This window comes from Mirounga angustirostris, unplaced genomic scaffold, assembly GCF_029215605.1.
Source record: "Mirounga angustirostris isolate CCGP_5_RB_7025 unplaced genomic scaffold, mMirAng1.0.hap1 SCAF_14, whole genome shotgun sequence".
NCBI lineage: Eukaryota > Metazoa > Chordata > Mammalia > Carnivora > Phocidae > Mirounga > Mirounga angustirostris.
In genome coordinates, this window is record NW_026991722.1 from 24,821,479 (window position 1) to 24,846,404 (window position 24,926).

The 24,926-nt window shown below is 41.6% G+C and overlaps 1 protein-coding gene across 7 annotated transcripts in view; it reads left to right on the plus strand.

Annotated features, from left to right (window-relative positions):
- Nucleotides 1-24,926, plus strand: part of DYM (dymeclin) — a 353,838-nt gene that overhangs the window by 294,841 nt on the left and 34,071 nt on the right. For all 7 annotated transcript variants that reach the window (XM_045886744.3, XM_064577626.1, XM_064577625.1 and 4 more), the window contains one exon: nt 2,356-2,469. In XM_045886744.3, the coding sequence (XP_045742700.1) occupies nt 2,356-2,469 (114 nt within the window). The remainder of the gene's footprint in view (nt 1-2,355; nt 2,470-24,926) is intronic.

Genomic DNA, 24,926 nt, shown 5'->3' on the forward strand with positions numbered 1-24,926 from the left:
TTGATAAAAGCCACCTAACTGTTAAAGTCATTATCACTAAATACACTGTTGTCTACAGAATTCTAGCTGTGTGATAGGAAATATAAGTTGTATCTTTGAATAAATTGTTTCACATTCTTTGCTAGTGTTGCAGCCTGACTGCAAATGAAATTTGGGGCTACACAACTTACACCCTTCACCTCAAATATTTTCCATTAAGAAAACTAAGCCTTTTGTTGCTCAAGAATTGCTGGAGACCAACATGGTAAAGTAAGAAGGAACATCCAAATACCAGTCCCACTCTGGACACTTACCTGGCTAACTTGGGTCAAGCTGCTCTCTTTCTGATCCTGTAGAGTCATCTGTAGGACAGGGCTTTTATGAGCTCGTTGGATTGTGATGAGGATTAATTAATAGAGGAGCACATGGTCCATAGTAAACATGCAGTAGATGTCCATTCCCTTCATTTTTGATACATAAATTTACTTCTCTCCTGGAAGTTGGTAGTTTTATCATTTTTTAAAGTCGTGTGCGTTCAGATTCAAGAACTGAATATCAGCTTAGGACATACAAATGAGAGCCAGTTTGAAAAAAGGAACTTACTTAGAAACTGAGTCTCTTGCCTACTGCACAGCTTTTCTGGTGGGAACACAAGTTCCTTGAGGCTTAGAGGCAAGTCTGTGTAGACCACAGAGTGAACCAAAGTAGATTCCCATTACATTACTTCCTTCTTTGATGATGTGACATGTCAGTACTCTTTCGCGGTGGTCTGAAGTATCCGTGTTTGAACATTGTGCAGGCTACTTAGCTTTGATTATACACATTTTGTTATCTCCATCAGCAATCTCCAAAGTGGATGGGTACACATACCCCAGAGGTTGCACCCATAGTCCATAGAAGCATGGGAAGATAGATCAGAGCTTTTCTTTCTTCGTCTAAAAATAAACAGAAGGAGTTTTCCTAATTCTTAGTATTGGCGCGGGCAAGCTGCCAGGCTTTAGCTGTGTCAGCTGCGGTACTCCGGGTATCCTGAGGAGGAGAGGGGCTTCTCAACCTGGAAGGCTTGGCTGGCACACTCACCTTTCATTCACTTATAGGTCCTTGTATATTATTGGTGGTTATAATATCGAGATTTAACTAAGTAAACCCTCTAAAATGGAGGATTGGTATGGTTCCTGCAAAAGAACCACAAATCAAAGGCAATACAAGTACACGTGACAAGAAGGAAATGGCAGAGCTGATGTCCCCCTCATCCTAGAACAGGTGCTACATTACAGGGTAGAAGTAGTGATGAACCAGTCTCATCTCAACAGAGGGATGCACAGAAATTATCAAGCAGCATGTCTGCATTATGGATTGGGGTTTACTATGATAAACAGTGTTCTTACTGTGACCAATACTGTGTTTGCTGTTGATAATGTGAAGCCTTCAGGATTAGTAAGACATAGGATAGCTAATCATCCAGGTCCATAGTATGGTGGGTGGAGGGAAGCTGTGTAACATGATCATATTTTAATGAGTATAAAAATGATCATATTTTAATGAGTATAAAAAACTATTTTGTTTCTATAGTTAGGTAATCTTTTTAAGCTATCTTTGTCTTTCACATATAAAATAGAAAACCTATAAATGGAAATGTTTAATTTTTTAACAAAACATTTTTATATTTTTGCATTTCTGACTATAAATACTTGTGTTATTCTGTTGAATAAAAAAAAAAGATGTATAGTCTTCTTGATTTATTAACATCATCATCTTAAAATGATTTCCCTAAAAAATAATGACATTCTTTTAGTTTTGAGGGACAGTGTTATGTTCAGAAATCTCCTGTGTTATTAGCATCTTGCTACACAGTTCAGGCTGTGCTGGGACACGAAACAAAGGAAGTTCTAGCTTGTTGTTCATTATCCCTGTTGCTCAGGGATAAGAGTGTGGTGAATAAATTAAATTCATAAATGATCCCCCAAACATCATTTTAGCCATTAGCTTCAAATTCCTTTCTCATTAAGCCTTTTTTTTTTGAGAGTTACTAGTAAGCCTCAAAATTGACAGGTTTTAAGCTTTAGCTTTCTCTTCCCACCTTCTGAGGGGGGCTGCCGTCTAACTGAAATCTAAGTAAATGAGAGGTGAGGCCGCACCTTGGAAGAGCAGAACTCCAGAGGCTTGCCGAAGCCACAATGTGGGTCATCAACCTGGAGTGGTCAGAAGCAGGCTCTGATGCAGTCATCAGACCCCTTCGGACAGGCCCGCGCAGAGGAGAGCTCATGAAGTCAAGCCAGGTCACTCTAGGAAGTGGGACCACCATGTGAGCAAGGCACTTCCTGAAAACACGGCTTGTACATCTACTTGTTTAAAAAAGAATACTTTCCATTCCAGGTGATCACCTTCTTCAGCTCACGATTACTGCAGGCTGGAGCTGAGCTGTCAGTGGAACGGGTCCTGGAAATCATCAAGCAGGGGGCTGTCGCGCTGCCCAAAGACCGGCTGAAGGTAAGACCGGGGAAGGAAACCCGCACTGGGGGATCGCTTGGGCTAAGCATTCATGTCTGAGCAGGCTCTAGTCCGAGTCGCCCCACTTACTAGTACTTGTGCTAGAAAAGGCTCTTTAAATACTGCCTCCTCTACTTCATACTGGTACACAGAACAGCAATGCAGAGGGAGTCTGACAGTCTTCCCAAAGAAAACAGCCAAAGAAGGACTAACACATTCATGTACTGTGAGTAGTTCATACACTGTGAATAAAGAAGCACCTTATTTTTTTTTGACCCAGTGAAATAATTCGGTCTTATAAGTATCAGGGGTTGATGGGAAGGCACTGCTGGTGGAGGTGATGCCCACACGTGGTGTGTACTCAGTGCTCCGTGGAGCTCTAGTGTCTTAGTTATTAACTCATCCCAGCCTCACGAGCCTTAGAGGTAGGTAGTGCGTTGCCCTAACTTTTCAGGTGCACAGAGAGGTTAATGACTTACCCAAACCCACACACCTAGAAAACTGGAACTGAGAGATTCATGCTCAGGCAGGCTGGCTCCAGAGTCCGCGCTCCGAATCCCCACGCTGTTCACTGCCTGCCTGCATGTGTCTCTGGAAAGAGAAGCATTTCTTGGATAGGTAGGGGAACTATTGTATCTTAAGAAGGCATTTCCAGAGAAAGACATGTATCATATGATCTCACTGATATGAGGAATTCTTAATCGCAGGAAAGAAGGCATTTCCAGGGGTGCCTTTGGCTCAGGTCATAATCCCAGGGTCCTGGGATCAAGTCCCGCATCAGTCTCCCTGCTCAGTGGGGAGCCTGCTTCTCCCTCTCCCACTGCCTGCTGCGCCCCCTGCTCGTGCACGCGCTCTCTCTGCAAATTAAAAAAACAAAAACGCACTTCCATTTGCATGTCAGTGTGTTTCCAAAGTGATCTCATGATATAAAACTCATACCCAAGACTAATTTTCTCATAAAAGATGTGAAGGGAACATTCTGCAGGGACACAGGAATGTACAGCACTTTAGCCTATTTTTGCTTTAATGCTTCTTGTTAATGTTTGCCTTCATCACCTCTAATTTTTTTAGAGGGCTCATTCCTAAATTAAAAACACAGGGAATCCTAGTGGACTTGTGGCCTTCTTCATCACAGTGTTTTATCACAACGAACTTCTGTCCCAGAGTTACTGTTTGGGGGGCCGTGTTTCCAGCACTATCACAGAACAGCACTGCTTATGAATGCTTGAGAGAGATAGATTGTGGTAGGAGAGGAAAATATTTTCAGTTATAACAACAGAGTTTGTAAAATAATAGCACGTGAGTCATCATAACCACTTAGAGCATGGGAAGGACAAGAGCAGTGGGGTTCGTGTTCATCAGCTGGAATGGCACCACCGTGTGGCAGGAACATGAACACTGACTACAGCTCCCCAGACCTTCCCGCTTGGACTTGCCATGCCTCCTGACAGTTCTCTAAATGTAGGGAATTCATATGGTTTCCACTCTTACATAAAGTAAGACTTCAGAGGGTTTTTTTGTTTTGAGGGCATGTGGGTGTGCATGCGTGCTTTTTCCAGTTTACTTGAACTACTCCATGGGAACCGGTACAGAAATCCATGAAGATTGGAGTGGCTGCTTCCCGGAAGTGGTGGATCTTGGTGTCTAAGCTAAACCGAAAGAGAAGTGGAGCTATCAGGAGGCTGGAAGGAGAGGGGCACAGAGGCATCGGGAAGGGGATTTGAATGCCAGCGAAGAGTGGGTACGGTGGAAGTCATGCAGATGGGGCTGAAGAAGAGTATATTTAGACTGAAGACGTCAGAAGTGGAGCACATCTCAGTGATGACACGGTCTGGCTTTGGCCATGAGCGAGGGGCCGAAGTGCTATGCCTATGAATGGAAGTCAGTGTGGTTGAGCCAGCTCATGAATGGGAAGCCAAGGATGGGACATTCACATAGGCTTCATAGTCCCTCAGGGTAATAAGCCATGGGGTGGCAAGAAAGACTGTGAGCCAGATGCTGGAGTCCACAGGACCAGAGCCTGGAAGGCAGTAGGTGGCAGCTGCGTGGACCAGAGGAAGCTAGTACCAGCCTCATAGGAGCAGAACTTTCTGTTTAAGGGTAGAGGAATAATAGCCAGGAAACAATCATGAACCAATAATGAAAGCAAAGCACCAACCCTACCTCCAGACCCTAAAGTCTGAAATGTGAAAGAATGAGCAGCTTCTAACTTCCAAAGGCTCTGGGGGAACCAGAGTCCCAAGGGGAGAGCTGAGTTTCACTTAAAGAAGTAAGGACGGAAGACTCCATGCAGGCACTGAGAATGTAGGGATATTTAACAAGCCTGAAATAGATGTTCCGAAGAGCACTGTAGGATATGGGAGCAACGTGGCTGAGCATCACATTAGTAAACCAAGCTGTGTGCAGAAGCAGGTGAAGTTACTGGAAAGAACCTGTAATTCAAGTATGGTGAGGAAGAGAGGTAGTATAGCCTGGAGAAGAGAGGACTTCGGGAAAATAGAAAAATTGTGTTCAACTACTTTAAGGATGATTCTGTAAAAGAGGAACTAAGCAGTTCATTGTAGGCCAGAGGACAGTGGGTAGAAATTGAACCAGGACAGGTATTAGTTCATCCTAAGGAGATGTTTCCTGACAACGTAAGTCACTCAGCAGTCCATACGTGGCTCCATGAAATCACAAAATAATCACCATAAAGTCTGGATGGTAAGTGTAAGAAGAGCACCAGATGGCAGGGTGACTCAATTCCGTAACATAGGAAAAGCGGTTGAAAGAATTCCTATTCTAAAAAGTTACAGAGGATGATCCCAACGATCTCTTGCAATCCTTAAGAGTCTAGACTTCATCTTCTAAAATTCCATGAAGAATTTTTGTAGAGCAGAGCTCTAGTAACATCCTCCTCGTCTTCCAAACTATCTAGAGGTCAGTGCCCTGTTGCTACCAGATCAAGTCTGGAGCCCTTGGACTGGAACGCTAGACCATGCACAGTCAGCCCCCAGCTGCTGTTCCAGTCTTTGCTCTCCATACTTCCCTTTCCCCATCCAGTGCTCCAGCCAACCAGAATGATCTCTGTGCCTTTTGCTTCTTCTTTCCTGCATGTTTGGAGTTTGGATTTGCTTACCCAGTTCTCTCTTCCCAGTATATCGGTCCCTCACCCCTTTGCTTTTTGCTTATCCAAATTCTAAGTATTCAGAGGCCTTGCTGAGTTTGAGAACTTCCATGAAACCTTTTCTTTTACTTCTCACTCTACATAGGCCTCCCTCCTCTAAATGCCCACAGCATTTGATACTTAATTTGGTGGGAATCCTATCCTCTTCCACCCTGTAAGTAGTTGTTCAAATGTTTTCTCTCTCCCACTCAACTGTAACTTCTTTGAGAAGAGGGGTCATGTCTTGCTAATGTGCATCCCCTTGATGCCTAGTTCAAAGTCTTGTACTTAGTAGTTACTTAGTAGTAAATGTGATGAGAAGATGAATGAAATGCTCTAAAGAGGAAATGGGGACTTGTTAGAAGCACCACACTAGATGGTAGATACATCCATGGACAAAATAGGCAAAAATGCCTGTCTTCATAGAGCTTATTTTTTGGTGGGAGAGATAATCAGATAAGTAAATACAATCAGATAAGTAAGTAAATAAGTAAGCAGATAATCAGATAAATAAGACAAATAAGTAAATCAGATAAATGAGACAATCAGTTAAAATGTTTGCTATTTTAGGTAGCAGTAAATGACAATCAGATAAATAAGTAAAATGTTTGCTATTTTAGGTAGCAGTAAACGGGAGGAAAAATATAGAGGAGAAGGAAGACGACAGTGTTAGGGAAGAAGCAGTTTTGGATGGGGTGGGCAGAAGATATTTGAATCTGTGCCACTTTGCTATTTTTTGTTTTATATTTTCTTTTAAAATAATTTTAGACTTACCAGAAAAGTTGCAGAAACAGTAGATATAGTTCATGTAAACCCTTCATCCAGGTTCCCCTAATGTTAACAACACATGTAACTATAGTACAAATATCAAAACTAGAAAATTAACATGAGTACAATACTATCACCTAAATTATAGACCTTATGTGATTTTCACCAATTTTTTCTCCTAGTGTTCTTTGTTCTTCTCCCCAGTGCTATCCAGGATCCCACTTGGCATTTAACCGTTATGTCTCCTTATTCTCCTCCAGCCTGTGACTGTTCCTCAGTCTTCCCTTGCCTTTCATGACCTTGACAGTGTAGACAGTTCTGCTCAGTTGCTTTGCAGAATGTCCCTCAATTTGGTTTTTTCTGATGTTTTCTCATGATTACACTGAAGTTATGAATATTTGACAAAAGTACCCACAGAAGTGATGTGTATCCTTCTCAATTCATAGAATCAGGAGGTACGTGATGTCAGTATGTCTCATTACTGGTGATGGGTATCCTTGATCATTTGGTTAACATGGTGTCTACCAGATTTCTCCTGTGAAAAGTCACTGTTTTTCCCTTTGTAATTGATAACTGTCTTGGGAGTGAGACTTTGCTAATACCCTATTTCTCCTCAAACTTTTGCCCGCTGATTTTATCATCCATCAGTGGATCTTACCTGCACAGTTATTACTGTGGTGTTTACCTAATAATAATTCTGTATTTTGTCTATAGATTATGATTCAGCATTATCACTCACTTACTTTGTTGCTCAAATTGTTCTAGCTTTGGCCTGTGGGAGCTCCTCCAGGTTGGATCCGGTGTCCTCTGACTTGCCTCCTCCTTGATTTGAGCACACCTTTACTTTTCTGTAGCACAAGATATTTCCTGCCGCAGTCCTGGAATCAACTACTTCCCCAATGAGCTCTGGTTTCCCCTTCTTTTTCTTTTTCTTTTTTTAATAAATGGTATTTTGGAAACAAGACCTGGGCACTAGGCCACCTTCTTAGAGCTTTATGTACCCTTCCACTTGCTCATCCTTTCCCCATCTCCTTTCTGTTCTGTGGACAGCCAGTGCTTCCTCAATGTGCTGTCAGACCAGGTATTTTTCTTCTTTTATATCTATCCCTCCCCTATGATAAACCTTAGCTCCTTTCTTTTGGCTTATTGCTCACTACTCATGTCTTCAGTCCATTTTTTCCTACTCTTTCCAATCCCAGATTTTATTTTCTAATTCTTTTGGTCAATGCTCCTGGCCCAAAGGCCCCTCCATGGGCCATAGCAGATATTGAAAGTTAATTAGGGCGCCTGGGTGGCTCAGTTGGTTAAGCGACTGCCTTCGGCTCAGGTCATGATCCTGGAGTCCCGGGATCGAGTCCCGCATCGGGCTCCCTGCTCGGCGGGGGGTCTGCTTCGTCCTCTGACCCTATCCCCTCTCATGTGTTCTCTCTCTCTCATTCTCTCTCTCTCAAATAAATAAATAAAATCTTTATAAAAAAAAAAAAAAAAAAAAAAAAGAAAGTTAATTAGTTCACTACAATACTTAAAGTGAAGTGAATTATAGTATACAGGCTATATATTTGAATGTTAATATGTTGCTCCTTCATTATCTATATTCAGAAAAAAAGTCTTCTCTGTATTGGAGACAGTAACATATAAATGAAAATGTAACTTTGTTTTTCAGGTTTATGGCTAAAGGGAGAGATTAATTGATTTGTGGGAGGTCCCAGGCCATTTAACTCTTATTTAGACTAAGATCCTATGGAGACCAAGGTCATGGATAAATCCCTTAAGTGGGCCAGTTCTGTTGTTCTGAAACAGCAAGAAACTGTACTTCTGGGGCACCTGGGTGGCTCAGTCGTTAAGTGTCTGCCTTCGGCTCAGGTCATGATCCCAGGGTCCTGGGATCGAGCCCCGCATCAGGCTCCCTGCTCAGTGGGGAGCCTGCTTCTCCCTCTGACCCTCCCCCTGCTTGTGTTCCCTCTCTCGCTGTGTGTCTCTCTCTGTCAAATAAATAAATAAAATCTTAAAGAAAAGAAACTGTACTTCTGACTCCAGCTTACCATCTCACTTTGTGGTTGCAAGAGGGACAGATGATGGAGGAGGGATGATTTAGTTTAAAAAAAAAAAAAGAAAAGAAAAGCAAGAAAACCATCCCCAGTTCTAGAAAAGAAACTAGTTATATTTATTCACAGATGGTGAGTCATCCTCAGTTGGTTTAAACGATAGCACATTATTACCACAGATGTTACCAGGAAAAAAGAAGCTATTTATCTTTATAATCAAGTCTTATCTCAATTATTTTAATCATCTTTTTGGATTGAGTGTTTATAATAAAATGAATCACTTAAAACCTCTAGAGTTTAATTCATAGAATACTGCTGTATCTAGAGTTGATTGAAAATTCAAGCTGTGTGTTGAATAATACTTGTATTATACAACATGACAGCACATTATTTTGCCTTTTGGGTGGTTTACTAATATATACTGATAAAATAATTGCCGGGTATGTAATAATAGCTTTGTATGCAAGATTGATATAAAAGAGGTTGTTTGAAATTGGAAATGCTGTTTTAATAAGGTCTTTATGAAAGCGTGGACTAGTGTGCAGTTTTTGATTTGTTCTTTCTTAAAATATAAATTAAACACTAAGAAAATTCAGAATTCTTTCCAACTACCCTTTGGGTTGTTAAGAGGGCACAGTGCTCCTTACTCATGAGAAATAGTCAGCTAATGTCAACTGAAGATGAGCCAAAAGTTTTTGAAGTTTCCCTTGCATTGTACAATTGAAGCCAAATTCGTAGAAGAATTATTCTTCCAATTTTGGGCAAGTAAACATGAAGATCTGGAAGCCCATGGCATAGTAATTGACTTTCAACCAAATAAAATATTTTTCAATCAAATGTTATTTGACATAACCTTCTAAAATATTTGTGTAATATCCTGTGTGGGAACATATACTCTTTGGATAAATCTGTCTATATAGTTAAACAACTTGGCTGTTCAGAGTAAATAGTATTAATGTCATTCTAAACATCCTCTTCTTACTGGTATTCCGTCAAGTCTAGGGAAGGCGATACCAGGTAATTAGTTTTTTTAGACTCTCCTGCATAAACAGAGACATAAAGGACAGGCTCTGAAATCCTAAGTTGCTTATTTCTCCTTTAGGGTTTGGAAGGAAATAAATAAAGTTAGTGTGTCCTTCGGGAGCTGAGTTAGAAGCCACAGCTCAAAGTTCTCACTGTCTGCGTCCACAACAGGGCATGTTCCTGGCCCCCATTTCGCTTGCTAGCGAGCGGTCTGAGTGTCGTGACGATGGGGCCGAGTGCAGCCGGGTCTGTGCGGGTTCTCACTCCACTACTGCTCCACCTCCTTCTCAGTGAAGCCAGCTCTCCAGGTTCCCTCTTCTCTTTGGTTTCCTGAATTATCTGCCATTTGAGAATTAGGAGTTTGACTATATATCTAGAGTTTGAAAAGTAGGTCGTGTTTTTCGGGGGGAATTAACCAGAAGATAGCTTCCCTTTTAGTGTAAATAGGAAGCTATGGAATAATGTAAGTTACTGACATTAACTGAACTTTTCATTCACCTGATAAACCATAGGAATTAAGAGTGGATAGCCAGTGTCACACTAAATTATTTTTAAAGCCTTTATTTTATATTCACTTTTTCGAATACTTTCACTGTTGTTTGTTATATAAAGAGAAATACAGTTAACTGAAATTTCAAGAATTTTTTCATAGCTTCTTAATACTGACTTGCTTAAAAACTCCCCCCATTCTCCTGCTGGCATCTCTCCCCATCCCCATCGCAAGTGTCTGTCATTTCTCTGTCCATTCTCTGTCCCCAGAGCTGCTTTCTGAGGGACACCCTGGTGTTCCTACCTGCTGCTGGGTGTCCCGCCTCCAGGTCCCACAGAAACTACCATTAGCTGGTCCACAGCCACACTATTCTGTGTCTCCGTGGATTTCTACCCTTGGAAGGCGACCAGCCAGCATCCTCTCTAACTCAAAAGTGCCACTAGACCCTGAGTTCTGTGAATTCTGATGATTTTCCAAATCTCTCTTTTCCGTCCCCGTTCCCACCCCCCCATTTGGCTTCCCCACATCTCACGCAGTCTATTACCTTAGCGTCCTGACTGGTGTCCCCACTTCCGCATTCTTCCTCCCCAGGCACCCTTAGCCCTGTAGCCAGAGGTATCTCCTCGGCGCACACTGCTGTGATCCCACACGCAGGGCCCCTCGGAGTTCTTGTTGTCCGTGTGGCCCCTGTGCTTCAGACTGCTGACTCGCCTCCACGTGGGCAGTATTTTTGCACATCTGTGCCTTCCTTGTGCTACTCCTGCCTCCTCCCTGCTGTCCTCCCACCGTCTCACGGGTTCGTGGCTTTTTGTCACCTGAACCGCTCATGCTTCAAGTTCCAGTGCAGCCCACCCTGATTCACCCAGGCAGCATAGACACTGCATAAATTAACTTTGCCACCCCCTCTCTTGATTCCTTATAGCTCTCTTTCCTCTCGGCCAAAATACTGATTTCTCCTTTGGTCCTTTGGCTCTCCTAATCCATTTCACAGCATTAGAGCAAAGCATCAAAAGGACTTAGTCCTACCCAATGTGAAGTGAGGATTTTCTCCATGGCGTGCTGTACCAAGGAACCATCGGCCCAGGCTTTGGGGTAGAGAGGGGGAGGCTTGGGGCTGTGCCTGCCCTTAGCACTAAGCTCCCCCAGCCAATTGTTCCCCATGCATTTTGCCCTGTTTCTACCACCTATGTACCTCTCTTCCCAAATTTACAACTCAGACTGTGGTTCAATCCCTAGTTCCTTTACTAAATTTTCATTATCATCATTGGTAGTACATATAACATACAGATAACACATTATAATTTTAAAATGTGGTTTGACTGTTTATTCAATCCCCAGCTAGTCTACTTTATTTTTTTTAAGATTTTATTTATTTATTTATTTATTTGACACAGAGAGAGAGTGCACATAAGCAGGGAGAGTGGGAGAGGGAGAAGCAGGCTTCCTGCTGAGCAGGGAGCCCCAGGCGGGACTTGATCCCAGGACCCTGGGATCATAACCTGAGCTGAAGGCAGACACTTAACCGACGCTTAACCACCCAGGCGCCCTGCTAGTCCACCTTAAACAGGACATTGCCAGGGCATTGTTGGGGAAATACAGGTGTCTAAGACACCATCCTGCCCTCAAACAAGGTGTCACCTTTCAGGAGAGAAAAGGCACCACTTGCAAAGGTCACTCACAAAGCAGGGCCATCTATGCTGCATGTCGAATGAACGGTATAGAAGTTAAGTTCTGGAGGAGGTCAGAGCAGGGAAAGGAGACATCACTGGGAAGGTTTTGAGAAACCTGGACTTGATCTTTTCTGTCTTGAAGGGATGGTGAGGGTTCCGTAGACTGAGATGAAAAAGGAGAAATCCAGGCAGAGGAAATTTAGGGTGAGTGAAAGAGAAAACCCAAGGCAAGTTCAGCTTCATGTCCCACTGAAAGAATAGGAGTCTCAAATTCCCGCCAGCAGATTCATGTGGTTGGTGTTATTTAATGACACACTAATATAATTAGACTAGTGGCTTCCAAACTTTTTTGACCACTACTCACAACAAAAAATGCATCATACACATTTCTATACAACTGAAACGAAAGTTTCCTAAAAGATAAAAGTTTCATTTGCCCTTAAGTAAATGTGATGAGCTCTGATATTTCCTATTTCTTTACTTTTTTTAATTGCCAGGCAGACCTATTAAATCAATTTAATGGTCCACTATTATTTAGTGACTCAGTGTTTGAAATAAGCGTTAGATCATTGGTTTCCAAAGCATAGCCCTTGAACCAGCAGCATTAGCATCCCATAGGAACTTGTTAGAAATGCACATTCTCAGGCCCCACCCCAGAATTCCAGAAGCCGAAGCTCTGGGGCTGGTACCCAGCTGTGCTTGAACGAGCCCCAAAGGTGATTTCTGATGTTGGTTCCAGTTTGAAAAGCACAGCAATAGATCATTTTCTCCGATGCACCAGCACTTTCTACTCATAGCACCTCTGCACTGGTTTCTCTTCCCCATTTCCACTGCTCTCCCCAGTGTCTACACACCCCCTCACTTGCCGAGCCACTGAAGCCTGTCTCCCTGAGGCCTGCCCTGACCTCTGATTTCAGTGTTCGCACTTCCAGTCCCCTTAATTCTCCTGTATTTTTTCTTTCTCCACGTTATGTATTACCTACCATACTATGTACCTATTGTTCTTCTCCAGATAATGGAAGCTCCGGGAGGGCAGGGACCTTCATGTTTTGTTACCTTGACGTATCTGAAACTATACTGGCACGTGTGGGCACTTTCATATTTACTGAATGGAAAGGAGTCGGGCAGAGAAGGGGGTCCGTTGACCACTGGGTGGTGGTCTCAGATGCTGCTTCAGGTAAATGTTCTTTGGAGAATAGCTCCCTGTAGACTCTTTGCAAGGTCAGCTTTCATGCCAAAACACCGTGGTGGAGCAAAGCTCAAAGCAGAAGTCCCAGTCACCTTGTAGGAATAGTTAAATTTTTTTAAGCCTGTAGTACTATTCCACACTCATGCATTCTGAGAGCTACAGAACACTGATCTGACCTCCACTTTAGTGCCCCCATCAATAGGATACTGCCTGTGCAGATTGACCTCACTGAATTTTTTTTTTTTAAAGATTTTATTTATTTATTTGAGAGAGAGAGAATGAGAGAGAGCGAGTACATGAGAGGGGGGAGGGTCAGAGGGAGAAGCAGACTCCCCGCCGAGCAGGGAGCCCGATGCAGGACTCGATCCAGGGACTCCAGGATCATGACCTGAGCCGAAGGCAGTCGCTTAACCAACTGAGCCACCCAGGCGCCCGACCTCACTGAATTTTTAATAGTATCTCTTCTTGGCTGTTGCTGGCACTGATTTCATTATAGTTCAGGCAGAGGAAACTATTCAGATAGTGACCTCATTCTATTTCTGAATCTTTTTTGGAAAGGGAAGAGCATGGTGGAGCTACGGGGCTGATGTGAAGAATACGGAGCCACTCACTGTGTGTTGCGTTCTGATTGATTGCCCTCTGCTTTCCTCAGGATATGTACAGCATGCATGTTTTCAGGTCCAGACAAACACTGATAATAAGCCGGTCACATTCCCACAGGGAAATGAGCGCTCCAGTGCCCGGCACCATCCCACCAGCCAACAGCCTCTTCCTCGAATTCAGTCTGCTGCTAGCTTCTGACTACTTTAATTGTTCCATTGGCCTTGTTTGCCTTTTTCTCCTGTATTTTTTTTTATGATTTTAGACTTAATTTTTCTCTTACTATTTTCTCACTTCTTTTTGGAATATTATCAATTCCTTTTTATTTTTGGCTGGATTCTAGGAAGCACCAAGTGTGAAAGGTACAGGTCTGTGCTGGGCTTCCATCCTAAGAAAAGGGACACTGGTTACATTCCTGTTGAGGTTTCCCCAAACTCAAAATGATCTCTGCAGAAGTTTGAAAATCAGAGTGGCTCGCCCTCCTGTTCTAAGCTTCTTGAGTTTCTTGTCCAGGAAAGACAAAGAGTGAATCTTACTTACAAGTTAACTTCCGTGTCTTACTGAATAAACACAAGCTCATTAGTGGCTCAGGAGACCACTGGAGTAATGCTGGCAGCTGATTTTTAGGACCATTTGATCCCCCTATGAGGACTGTCTTAGGAAATACGTGATCTCAAATGCACATGCGCGCATGCACACACACCCCCGACACGCATGCGTGCAGGGTGTTCTTCTAGCTTTCCAAGTCTCCAGTCTACACATCGGTGGGGAAGCAAATGGGAAATCTTATCCAGGGAGAGTCAGTCATTCAATAAAATCCCTCAGAACAATTTTTTGAGGACAAGGACTGTAGGAAGCGTGATAGAACTTTGATAATGTGGATGTTAGAATCCTTTCCGTATGGGTCTTATGTAAGAACAAATCTGTAAGAAACAAATCTGTTTCTCCTTTCCATCAAGGTGAGAGTTTCTTCTAGAGCACTGTTTTCAAATGCAAATTTCTGGGTCTCACCTCAGATTCTCAGTGGTTTGGTGATGAACTTGGGAATCTGTCTTTTATTTTTATTTTTATTTTAAGTTGGCTTCACGCCCACTGTGGAGCCCAACATGGGGCTTGAACTCACAACTCTGAGCTCAAGACCTGAGCTGAGATCAAGAACGCTTAACTGACTGAGTCACCCAGGCACCCTATTTTTTTCTGGGAATCTGTCTTTTTAAGTGGTTCTCTGGGTGATCCGGATGACTTACCAGATTAGGGAATCACTATTGTAAGGGCCTGGTTTTCTCCGAATCCCTGCCCTCATGAAAGCTACAGAGATGGTGGCTGGGGGTTACTGGTTAGCTCTGATAGAATCAGAGTGGTTTTATCTTCCTTTGCTACAAAAGACAGAGAACTTTACATGATTAAAGTAGACTGTTTCTTTTACATGTAACTCCAATATAAGATACCACAGTTACTTTATAAATTAAACAAATAGTAGCAAAAAATTAGTCTGTGTCTTTTAAAATGTTCTATCTGCTCTTCAATCTGACATAATATATCCCTCTTTTGGCTCTTTTTCCTTTGTTTTTATCATCTAATTACATTTATTGAGCACTTGCTCTGTGCCAGGTCCTCTACTAGGTTTTGTTTTGTTTTAAGATTTTATTTATTTATTAGAGAATATGCAAAGTGGAGGGAGAGGGAGAGAGAATCTCAAGCACACTCCACACTGAGCATGGAGCCTGACGCGGGGTTCGAGCCCATGACCCTGAGATCCTGACCTGAGCCGAAACCAAGAGTCAGGACACTTAACAGACTGAGCCACCAGGTGCCCCTCTGCTAGGTATTTTTCTTTGGGTGTTCTTATTTAGTCTTCCCAACAAGTATAAGAAATATAAAGATAATTTACATTTTGCAAGTAAGGAAAAAGGCTAAAGAGAATTTAATGGCTGGTCCAAGATTATTTCAGTCCCATCTTATCTTTGGGCCATAAATTTCAGCTGTTTCTTCTTTTAAATCTTAAATTTTTGTCTCCTCCTAAATCACAAACCTGTTTGCCTGTTAGATCAATTTGTTTAACCTAAAGCATTCATAATACCCCTAGTTCTTGGTTTCAACAGTATATCAATGTTGTAGAGTAACCCTAAAATGTTCGAAATGAGACCCATTCCTACTTTATCGAATACTCAAACATACATAGAGTATTTTCTCATACATAATATTGAAATGGCACTAAACATGCAGCAGCCTCGTGTCATACTTATTTTTAGAATAGCCATTCCTAATAAACAGTCTAACACATGGTATGCTCTATAATGTCTTACATTATTTTTATTTAATTAAGCCTGTGGTAGATTTATAAGCTGCTGATAGGATTTTTTTTCTTCCTTGCAATGAATGAGAAGTAGATTAAACCTAGTTCTTACTTTGTGATCCCAAAGTATAAACATTCAGTCTTCATTATCATTACATCGCGAATATAATCATGAAAACTATAACACATAATTGAAAAGTGATAAAAATCTGACTGTTCTATAGTCCAAGAATTTTTGTCCGGTTTTCCAAAGCATGGTTCCCCGCGACCGAGGGACACATGTTTGCCATGCAAGGGCAGCTGTGGACAATGTTGATACTCTCCTGTGGAAAAGGAAACCTTAAACTGTGTGGTTTTATCTTTAAATCTCCGCTATTGGTTTTGATAGAATTATTTTCTTTGGTATGGGTAAAAATTTGTGATTCACAAACTAAAATTTCCTAAGGAGAGATTCTGCTGTGGTGGTTAAAAAAAATCAACCCAGATACCATTATTCATCTGTCTCCATCTTGACTTTTCCATTAGGTTGACCATAGGATAATGACTGAGATTGTTCCATTTTTACAGCTACTGTTCAAGTCATTTGCTGTAATCCTTACAAAGTGTTGTGTAATGCAATTTATGACCAAAGCTCCCTGATAGTTACAAAATTACTTGTTTTTAATGGGTAATAAGTGAAAAATGAATTATTTCTGAAAAAAGGATGACTAATGAATTATAAGAATTTGTTCTGTGGGTTCTGCTTGTTAGTACTCTCAAGTCAGAGGAAAAAAACAATTTTTTTTAAGTGAAAGAATAAGAAAACTAAATAATTGTGTTTGGTTCTAGTGAGTTGTTTTTTTTTTTTTTAAGATTTTATTTATTTATTTGACAGAGAGAGAGACCGCTAGGGAGGTAACACAAGCAAGGGGGAGTGGGAGAGGGAGAAGCAGGCTTCCCGCTGAGTAGGGAGCCCGATGCGGGGCTCGATCCCAGGACCCCGGGATCATGACCTGAGCCGAAGGCAGACGCTTAACGACTGAGCCACCCAGGTGCCCCTGTTCTAGTGAGTTTTAAAGAGATGTTCTTAGTTGAGCATACACATCCCAAAAGCTTCTGAAAATTTTAAGGTGATAAAAGACTTTTTAAAGAAACCAGAGTCCACTGTAATTCCTTACACATAGCAAAACTGGTTCATTTGGAGGAACAAAACTACTTTCTTTTTGGTGGCTTTCATTTCTGGGGCAAGTTGGAAAAAGCAGTGATTGGCACACATGTAATCACACTGAGGATGTTGGTGAGCACCTGGCCATACTCGTTAAAGTTCCTTTGTACTGCTTTGTTGGTGTTAGAGGACTCAAGGCAGCACAAGCCTGGTTCTGTGGAGAACGTGAATACTGTTCATGCCTATCAGTGAACTGGGGGTAATTAATTAACGAATGTAACAGTTTTTGTTTTCCTGGCAATTCAGCACATCCAGCTTCTTTACAGGATTCTTGCCTGAGAGCTCTGAGGGCAGCAGGAAGTACCTTAGGCACTGCATGATAATTGGAAGCAACCTAAACCATTTTGAAAACTTCTAAGTAGTCTTCAACCCAAGCACAGCTAAATGCATGAATGTGGACAGATATTTCAGGGGATTTCCTAATCTCTGACCAATACGGTGCCGATCACTAGACTGTGAAGATCACTACCAGTATACTCCTCTTTAAAAAACCAAACATACGGGGCGCCTGGGTGGCTCGGTCGTTAAGCGTCTGCCTTCGGCTCAGGTCATGTTCCCAGGGTCCTGGGATCGAGCCCCCGCATCGCCTTCGGCTCAGGTCATGTTCCCAGGGTCCTGGGATCGAGCCCCCGCATCGGGCTCCTTGCTCTGCGGGGAGCCTGCTTTTCCCTCTCCCACTCCCCCTGCTTGTGTTCCCTCTCTTGCTGTGTCTCTCGCTGTCAAATAAATAAATAAAATCTTTAAAAAAAAAATTAAATTAAATTAAAAAATAAAAAAAAACCCAAACATACAAAAACCCCAAGATTAAAAAATGATAAATTATAGGCTAATTATTTGTGTCCAGAAAGGGTCTGTGCTCATCAAAAAGATTTCTCCCGTGCTCTTTCAAATAGAAATGACCTTGTTACATTTAAAATAAGGAAACAGTAGGGGCACCTGGGTGGCTCAATCGGTTAAGCCGCTGCCTTCAGCTCAGGTCATGGTCCCAGGGTCCTGGGATCGAGCCCTGCATCGGGCTCCCTGCTCGGCGGGGAGCCTGCTTCTCCCTCTGCCTCTGCCTGCCTCTCTGCCTACTTGTTCTCTCTCTCTCTCTGTCAAATAAATAAATAAAATCTTTAAAAAGTAAATAAATAAATAAAATAAGGCAACAGTTTTTTTGAAAAGCAATTAAAGTCAGTTTTCCTTTGGCATTGGGGAAGTTAAACCTGACCTGTGTTTGTTATCAAATTATATTATTGCTCACTAGTCTTACAGTGAGATGGAAGGAACATGTCTTATACCCATTTTCAGAAGTATTTTGAGTCATAAGAATAATAGTAACTGGTTCCTGGTCATACATTGTATGTAGAATGTAATCAAGGTTCCATTTATTAATAAAGCCACCCCTCCTTTTCTTGCTTTTTTAACTGTGAGCAATATCATATATAGATGACTACATAAACTATAGATGTGTACTTTAAAAGAATAATAATAAAGTGAGTATCCATGCAGTCACTATTCAGATCAAGAAATGGAACATTGCCAACAGCCCAAAAGTCCCTAGAAATAAAAACACTGTTCTGACTTTGGAGGTGACTGTCTTATTCTTCATAATTTTACATCTGTGTGTATATTCCCAAACAATATAGTTTTCCATTTTTTAACTTTTCGTGAAGGAATCATGCAGTTTATTTTTCTTTGCACCTTTCTTTTTTCATTCAGCATTAACTATGAGACTTTTTTGTTGTTACATGAAGATTGTTCCTTTCCACCAGTGTATTAGTATTAGGTTGTGTAAATAGTCTGTGATTTATTCATTCTACTATTGGTAGACATTCAGATTATTTCGTTTTAAGCTACTAAAAAAAAGTTCCCATGCTATCTTGTATACAAGTATGTGTATATATTTTAATCTCTCATTTTTAGTCCTTTGCTGTGTTTTCTGTTTATATCCCCCCATAGCACCTAGTACAGTACACTGCCTTGCACAGTATAGCTACTCATCAAATATTATTGAATGAATTAAGACAGTGTGGTTGAAAATCAGCTTGAGAACACCTGCTTCTGGGTATCGTGGACTAAGACCCCACCACACGACACCCCCTACAGAAACCGCTCTAAAGCCTAGACAAATAATACAAAATACGGCTGTATTGAAGGCACTGGAGAGTGAATAGAAGCAAACAGACTCCCATGGGAGTTCTTGCTCATTTAGAGGAGGGAGCTTGGAAGCTATATACATGTTTCCATGTCATTGGCTTTTAGCCTGGGGCTAAGCACTGTCCATGTAGTTTACTCCGTGGTGGTGAGGGGCTCACATGGAAAAACTTAGTTTTTCTGGCCTGAGGAACCACAGAAGTGAAGCTGGGAAAGCATGAGTGCTGAGGAGAGTAAAGGAATCCCAGAAGGGAAAGAGCACGAGCAGGGATCCCCAAACGGTGTCTGGTGTGTGTCCCCATCTCTGAGTGATCCCTGAACCATATGTGGGAAACAGAGCAGCTCAGCCAAAAACCAGAAGTCTGAAAGAAGACCAGACTTGCCACCCTGAAGAAAGAGAAGAGTGAACAGATGCAGGAAGCCTCTAGTGGAGACTGTACTTCACTTGGAGGATGGGAAATAACAAACTTAACCTCCTGTCTCTGAGGCTTTTAGCCTGGGGCTAATTGTAGTCCATGGCACACACAGCAGAAATGGGGTGCGTGGGCAAAGTTGTAACCTTTCTGGCCTGCAGAACAGAAAAGAGAAGCAGAGAATCTATGAAGTCTGAAAATAGTGGAGGAATCCCAAGAGAAAAGAAATCAGAGAAGGGATCCTAAACTGCATCTACCCACACCTCTGACTAAACTTTGAACCGCACATCTATAGACCAGACTTTAAGCAGCTGAGCTAAAGAAAAAGTTCTGAACGAGAGACCAGAGCTGCTATGTAAAATACAGAGTTTGCAGCTCAAACCCAGACAAGAATCTCCACAACTTAATATTATTCAGGATGCAATCCAAAATTTCCCGACATGCAGGGAACCAAGAAAATGGAACACGTTCTCTACATAAAAGAAAATCAATTGAATTCAACCCCAAGATGAACCAGATGTTGGAACTAACAGACAAGGATCTTAAAGCAGTTACTAAAACTCTCCTCAATGTTTTCATTGCATAAAATATGTTTTCAATGCATGAAAGTCTCAGCAGAGAGATGAGAAGTCTCAGCCGAGAAATAGAAACAATAAAAAAGAACCAAGTGGAAAAAAGACAGAAATTTGCAAATATAAGATGCTAACATAAGCAGAATAAACACACAGAATCCCACATCAAGGCACACTATCATCAGAAGTATTGAAAGCCAGTGATAAGGACCAAAAGGAAAATGGCATAGTACATAGGGGAGCATAACAATCAATTAACAGATCACTTCTGGTCAGGAACTGTAGAGTCTTGAAGAGAATGGAACAAAAATCTTTAAAGTATGAAAGAATAACAGTTGTCAACTCAGGATTCTATATCCAGTGACAAGACCATTCAAGAATGAAAATAAGACACCATCAAGTGTAAGAAAACCAAGAGGACTTGTTGCCAGCACACTTGCATTATAAAAAATGCTAAGGAAATTCTTTAGGCCAAATGGAAATGATCCCAGATGGAAACTCAGATTTTTGGAAAAGAATGAGTATTTACCAGAGTGGTAGATGTCGGGGTAAATGCCAATTATAGCATAAAGGATAGGAGAGGATGGATATGGTCCTATAGGATGTTCTGTATTTTACGTGAAGTAGTGAACTATTATCTGTGTTGGCTGTGATAAGTTAAAGATGTATATTGCAATCCCTAGGGCAGCCACTATAAAAATAATACAAAAATGAATGGCTAAAAAGCCAACAGAAAGAACAGAAATCTAAAAAATATTCAGATGATTCTCCCCTCCCCCACAAGGCAGGAAAGGAGGACCAAAGGAACAAAACAGAGGACTCAAACAGAAAACGGGAAATAAGGTGATGGACCCAAACCCAGTCATAGCAATAATTATATAAAATGTTCATTCACTAGGGGCGCCTGGGTGGCTCAGTCATTAAGCGTCTGTCTTCGGCTCAGGTCATGATCCCAGGGTCCTGGGATCGAGCCCTGCATCAGGCTCCCTGCTCTTGTGTTCCCTCTCTCGCTCCCTGCTCTCATGTTCCCTCTCTCGCTGTCTCTCTCTCTCTCTCTCTGTCAAATAAATAAAATAAAATCTTAAAAAAAAAATGTTCATTCACTAAACACTCATTAAAAGGCAGGGAATGTCAGAGTGAATAACATAAGACCCCGCTATATACTGTCTGCAAAGGAAGTGCTCTAACTTTAAAGACATAGATAGGTTGAAAGCAGATGATGGAAGAAAAAAGAGGTGCCATGCAAATAGGAAGCATAAAAAGGTTAAAATGACTGTTAATATCAGATAATAACAGATTTCACACTAATACCTTGGATGAAAGAGGGGATATTTCATAATGGTCAAAAGGACAGTTCAACAGGAGGACATAAGTAATTCTAGGCGTATAGGGACCAGTAACAGAGCATCAAAATCATGCAGCAGGAAACTGGCAGAATTAAAGGGAGAAAAAGACGTTTCTAGGTTGTTGTCAGAGATTTTAACATTCCTCTCTCAGCACTTAGTAGAACAACTAGACAAAAAAGAATCAACGAAGACATGGGAGATCTGGAAAATCTCTGACTTGATTAGTATTCATAGAATATCTCACCTAACAGTGGGAGAATTCACATTCTTTTTGGACGCACATGGCACATTTAGACCGATATAGACCATATTCTGAGCCATGGAACAAGTCTCAATAATTGTAAAAACACTAGAATCATCAAAGTTAAATGCGATTATTATAAATTAATAAAATATGGGGCGCCTGGGTGGCCCAGTCAGTTAAGCATCTCACTCTTGGTTTTGGCTCAGGTCATGATCTCAGGGTCATGGAATCCAGCTTTGGGCTCCACGCTTAGTGCAGAGTCTGCTTAGGACTCTCCCTCTCCCCCCACCCCACATGCTCTCTCTCTGTGTGTCAAATAAATCTTTAAAAAAAGACAAAAAGAAATTTAAAAAAAAACCATGCTAGAAAAGGCAAAATTGTGACCAAAAGCAGATCATGGCTGCCTTGGGCCAAGGGTAAGTGCAAAGGGGCAAGAGAGGGCTTCTTAGTGTGAGGGAATTCGACTATATCGTCATTGTGGTGATGGTTACAGAAATGTGTCCAAATAGCAAAATTTATCAAATTGAACACTGAAATTAGCGAATGTCATTGTATGATAATCTCAATAAACAAACAAAAAGGAAACATCAGTTTGGTCATTCTCACCTAATAGATGCCAGAGTTCAATTCAGAAATTTAACCGGAAGGGCACCTGGCTGGCTCAGTAGGGAGTGTGTGATTCCTTGATCTCCGGGTTATAAGTTTGAGCCCCACGTTGGTGGTAAGGATTACTTAAAATCTTTAAGAAACAAAACAAAACAAAAAACCAAAAATTTAACTGGAGACCAGAAAAACATTGCCAAGAGGAAAAAGAGGGAAAAGTACTTTTGTGAAGCTCCCTCCCTGGCTGTGCAGGGTACCATGTGTTTCACCACTTGAGCAAAGAGCTAATTGATGGTTGGATCATTTAGAGAGTTCAGATTTGGGAAAAAGGAGCTTTACAGGCTGCAGTCCTATGGAGGACTCGAGAGCATTCTTTCTCTGTGTCCCTTCTCACACAGCCCAGAGCTCGTCCTTGTACCAGAATAAAAGCAATTTAATACCTGCCCTCGAAAACCGAGCTTCTTTAGGTGCAACAAGAAAAAGATTTTCCATCTAAGCGTCTCATCTGCCAAAAAATTCTCAGGACTGGCCGCAGTGGTGTGTTGTGTGGTATCCATAGCCTGTCCGTGGCACTCCTGGGGAGAATTCTGGGAGTAACTGAAACCACATTGATTCAGCACGTCCGCAGATTGTTTGAAAGCAGAATGTACAACTCACTTCTTCCCAGGTGTCTTCGGGATGGGAACATGCTATACTTTATATTGTTCCTACATTTTGATATGCTAAATCTTCATATAAAAGATAAAAGGGCTCCTGAAAACTCGTTTTGTGTGGCCGATAGTCTCAAACCCTAGACAACACAGTGCTCGTTATTACATTGGAGTGGTAAATTACTTGAACATTACAATATGATGTTTTACCAGAACACATTTCAGTAGTTTACTTCTGGCATAATCTCTGTAGCATGGAGAGTAAAGCAAAAGTAGGAAAATAATTTATAGTGTCATCTAGAACTAGAAAGGCATGGCAGTTTTTCTTAATGTGTCTTCCAGACTCAAAAACATCATAACACTTTTCATATGATGGCAGCTATATTCGTATTTATATTTATACATACGTGCTTGTGTGTATCTGTTTGTGTATTCACTCATCCAAATGTAGACACACACACACAGACAGGAAGATCATTCCCCAAAATGAAAACATTTACTTACTTTGAGTAGTAAGATTAAGTGTGGGTTGGGTTTATTTGTCTGCTTGCTTGCTGAAAATTCATGTGGATATTGTTCTGCTTCTGTGGTAACGGGGTGCTCCTGCTAACACATTTCTGCCATTGCTCTATCAAAATGACAGATAAACATTACCATAGCCTCAACATAGGAAAATATGTGTTAGCAAGCTTTTAAATGTGTGGGGTTTAAAGTCTTCCCATGTTATATCAGATCCTTACTGTAAACTAGCCAGAATGTTTCCCAGCAGAAAATAATAATTATGTCTTCCACTGGAAAGAGCACTTCATAAAACTTTTTTTCTATAAAAGAGAGTAGACATTCTTTTGATCCCTCTGCTTCCCCACCTCAAAACTTAAACTACCATTCCTTCTTTCCAAGACTCACAGTAGTAAATGTTTTGAATTCTCAGTGTTGGAAAAATCCTGACATTTTATAGCTTACCCACTCCCGCCATCATCAAAACGTGGATGAAATTTCCGATCTATAGTTTAGCTCATCGTACCCATTGCCAGGTTCCCAAGTAAGGATCTAGAAATGTGTTTTCTTTTTGACCCTGTCATCGACTCTCTGTTTATCTTTCACTGATTCTGTGCTTATAAGTCCTCAGCTATATAGTGGTTATATTTGTTCACTTTAGCTACACTCACATTTCTGAGTGACTCTGATCCTTGGATGAAAGTCTGAGGAGAGGCATACAGAATAGTGGGAGTGGGAAAGGACCCCACTTTTCAGACTTGGTCTGCCCCCGGCACGCTCAGCTCTCAGAGGGGCGAGTACTGTGACTCATGTACACTAAGAACCTTGAAGGAGGGAAAAGCACACTGAAAGAGGTTTCCTTGGCTCCTCCTCCTGAGTGCCTCACATTCCCAACCGTCCAGACTCTGGGATCTTGGATCCTCATTCATCGTCTAGCTGACAGAAAGCATGCTGGCCGCCCTTCTCCAGCACGGAGGCAGAAGTTGAAGCGACAGAGTTTTAGTTGGTGAGCATCTGAGGGAAACCCTGTCCTGTCTGCCTCCCCGTCCTCCCCGCCAATGCTCAGGACTTTTCCACAGCAGTCTCAGCATTCCCGCTCCATAAGCCTTCCCCCTCCTCTGAGCCCGTCCCATCAAGCTTCTGAACTTGAGAGGGTCCGAAAGCAGCCCCATTCAGAAGAAAACAGAATAACATTTTAGTTCTTTTGGAACTTAATGTATAAGAAACCCATGTGCTTTGCAGAATACTTACAAGAAACAGTTCTTGAGATTAATTAAAGGCCTCAGATGTGCTTTTGGCTATTAAATACGCAGTAGTCATCTGTAGCTCTGTTCTACAAAGCACTGACGATTAACCTTTAAATAACTCTTTTCATGTTATGAACCAGACTAATGCTCCCACCACAGGTAATGAGCCCTATTTTTAAATTAAACCTTTCAGTTTTTCCAGTTTTGCTTATTTTCTGAATTTAGAAGTACCATGCACAGTTATTTTACACGTAGATAATTAAAATTTGAAGTTGTTCAGAAACCCAATATTTAGAAATTTATCTTTTACTCTTTTTT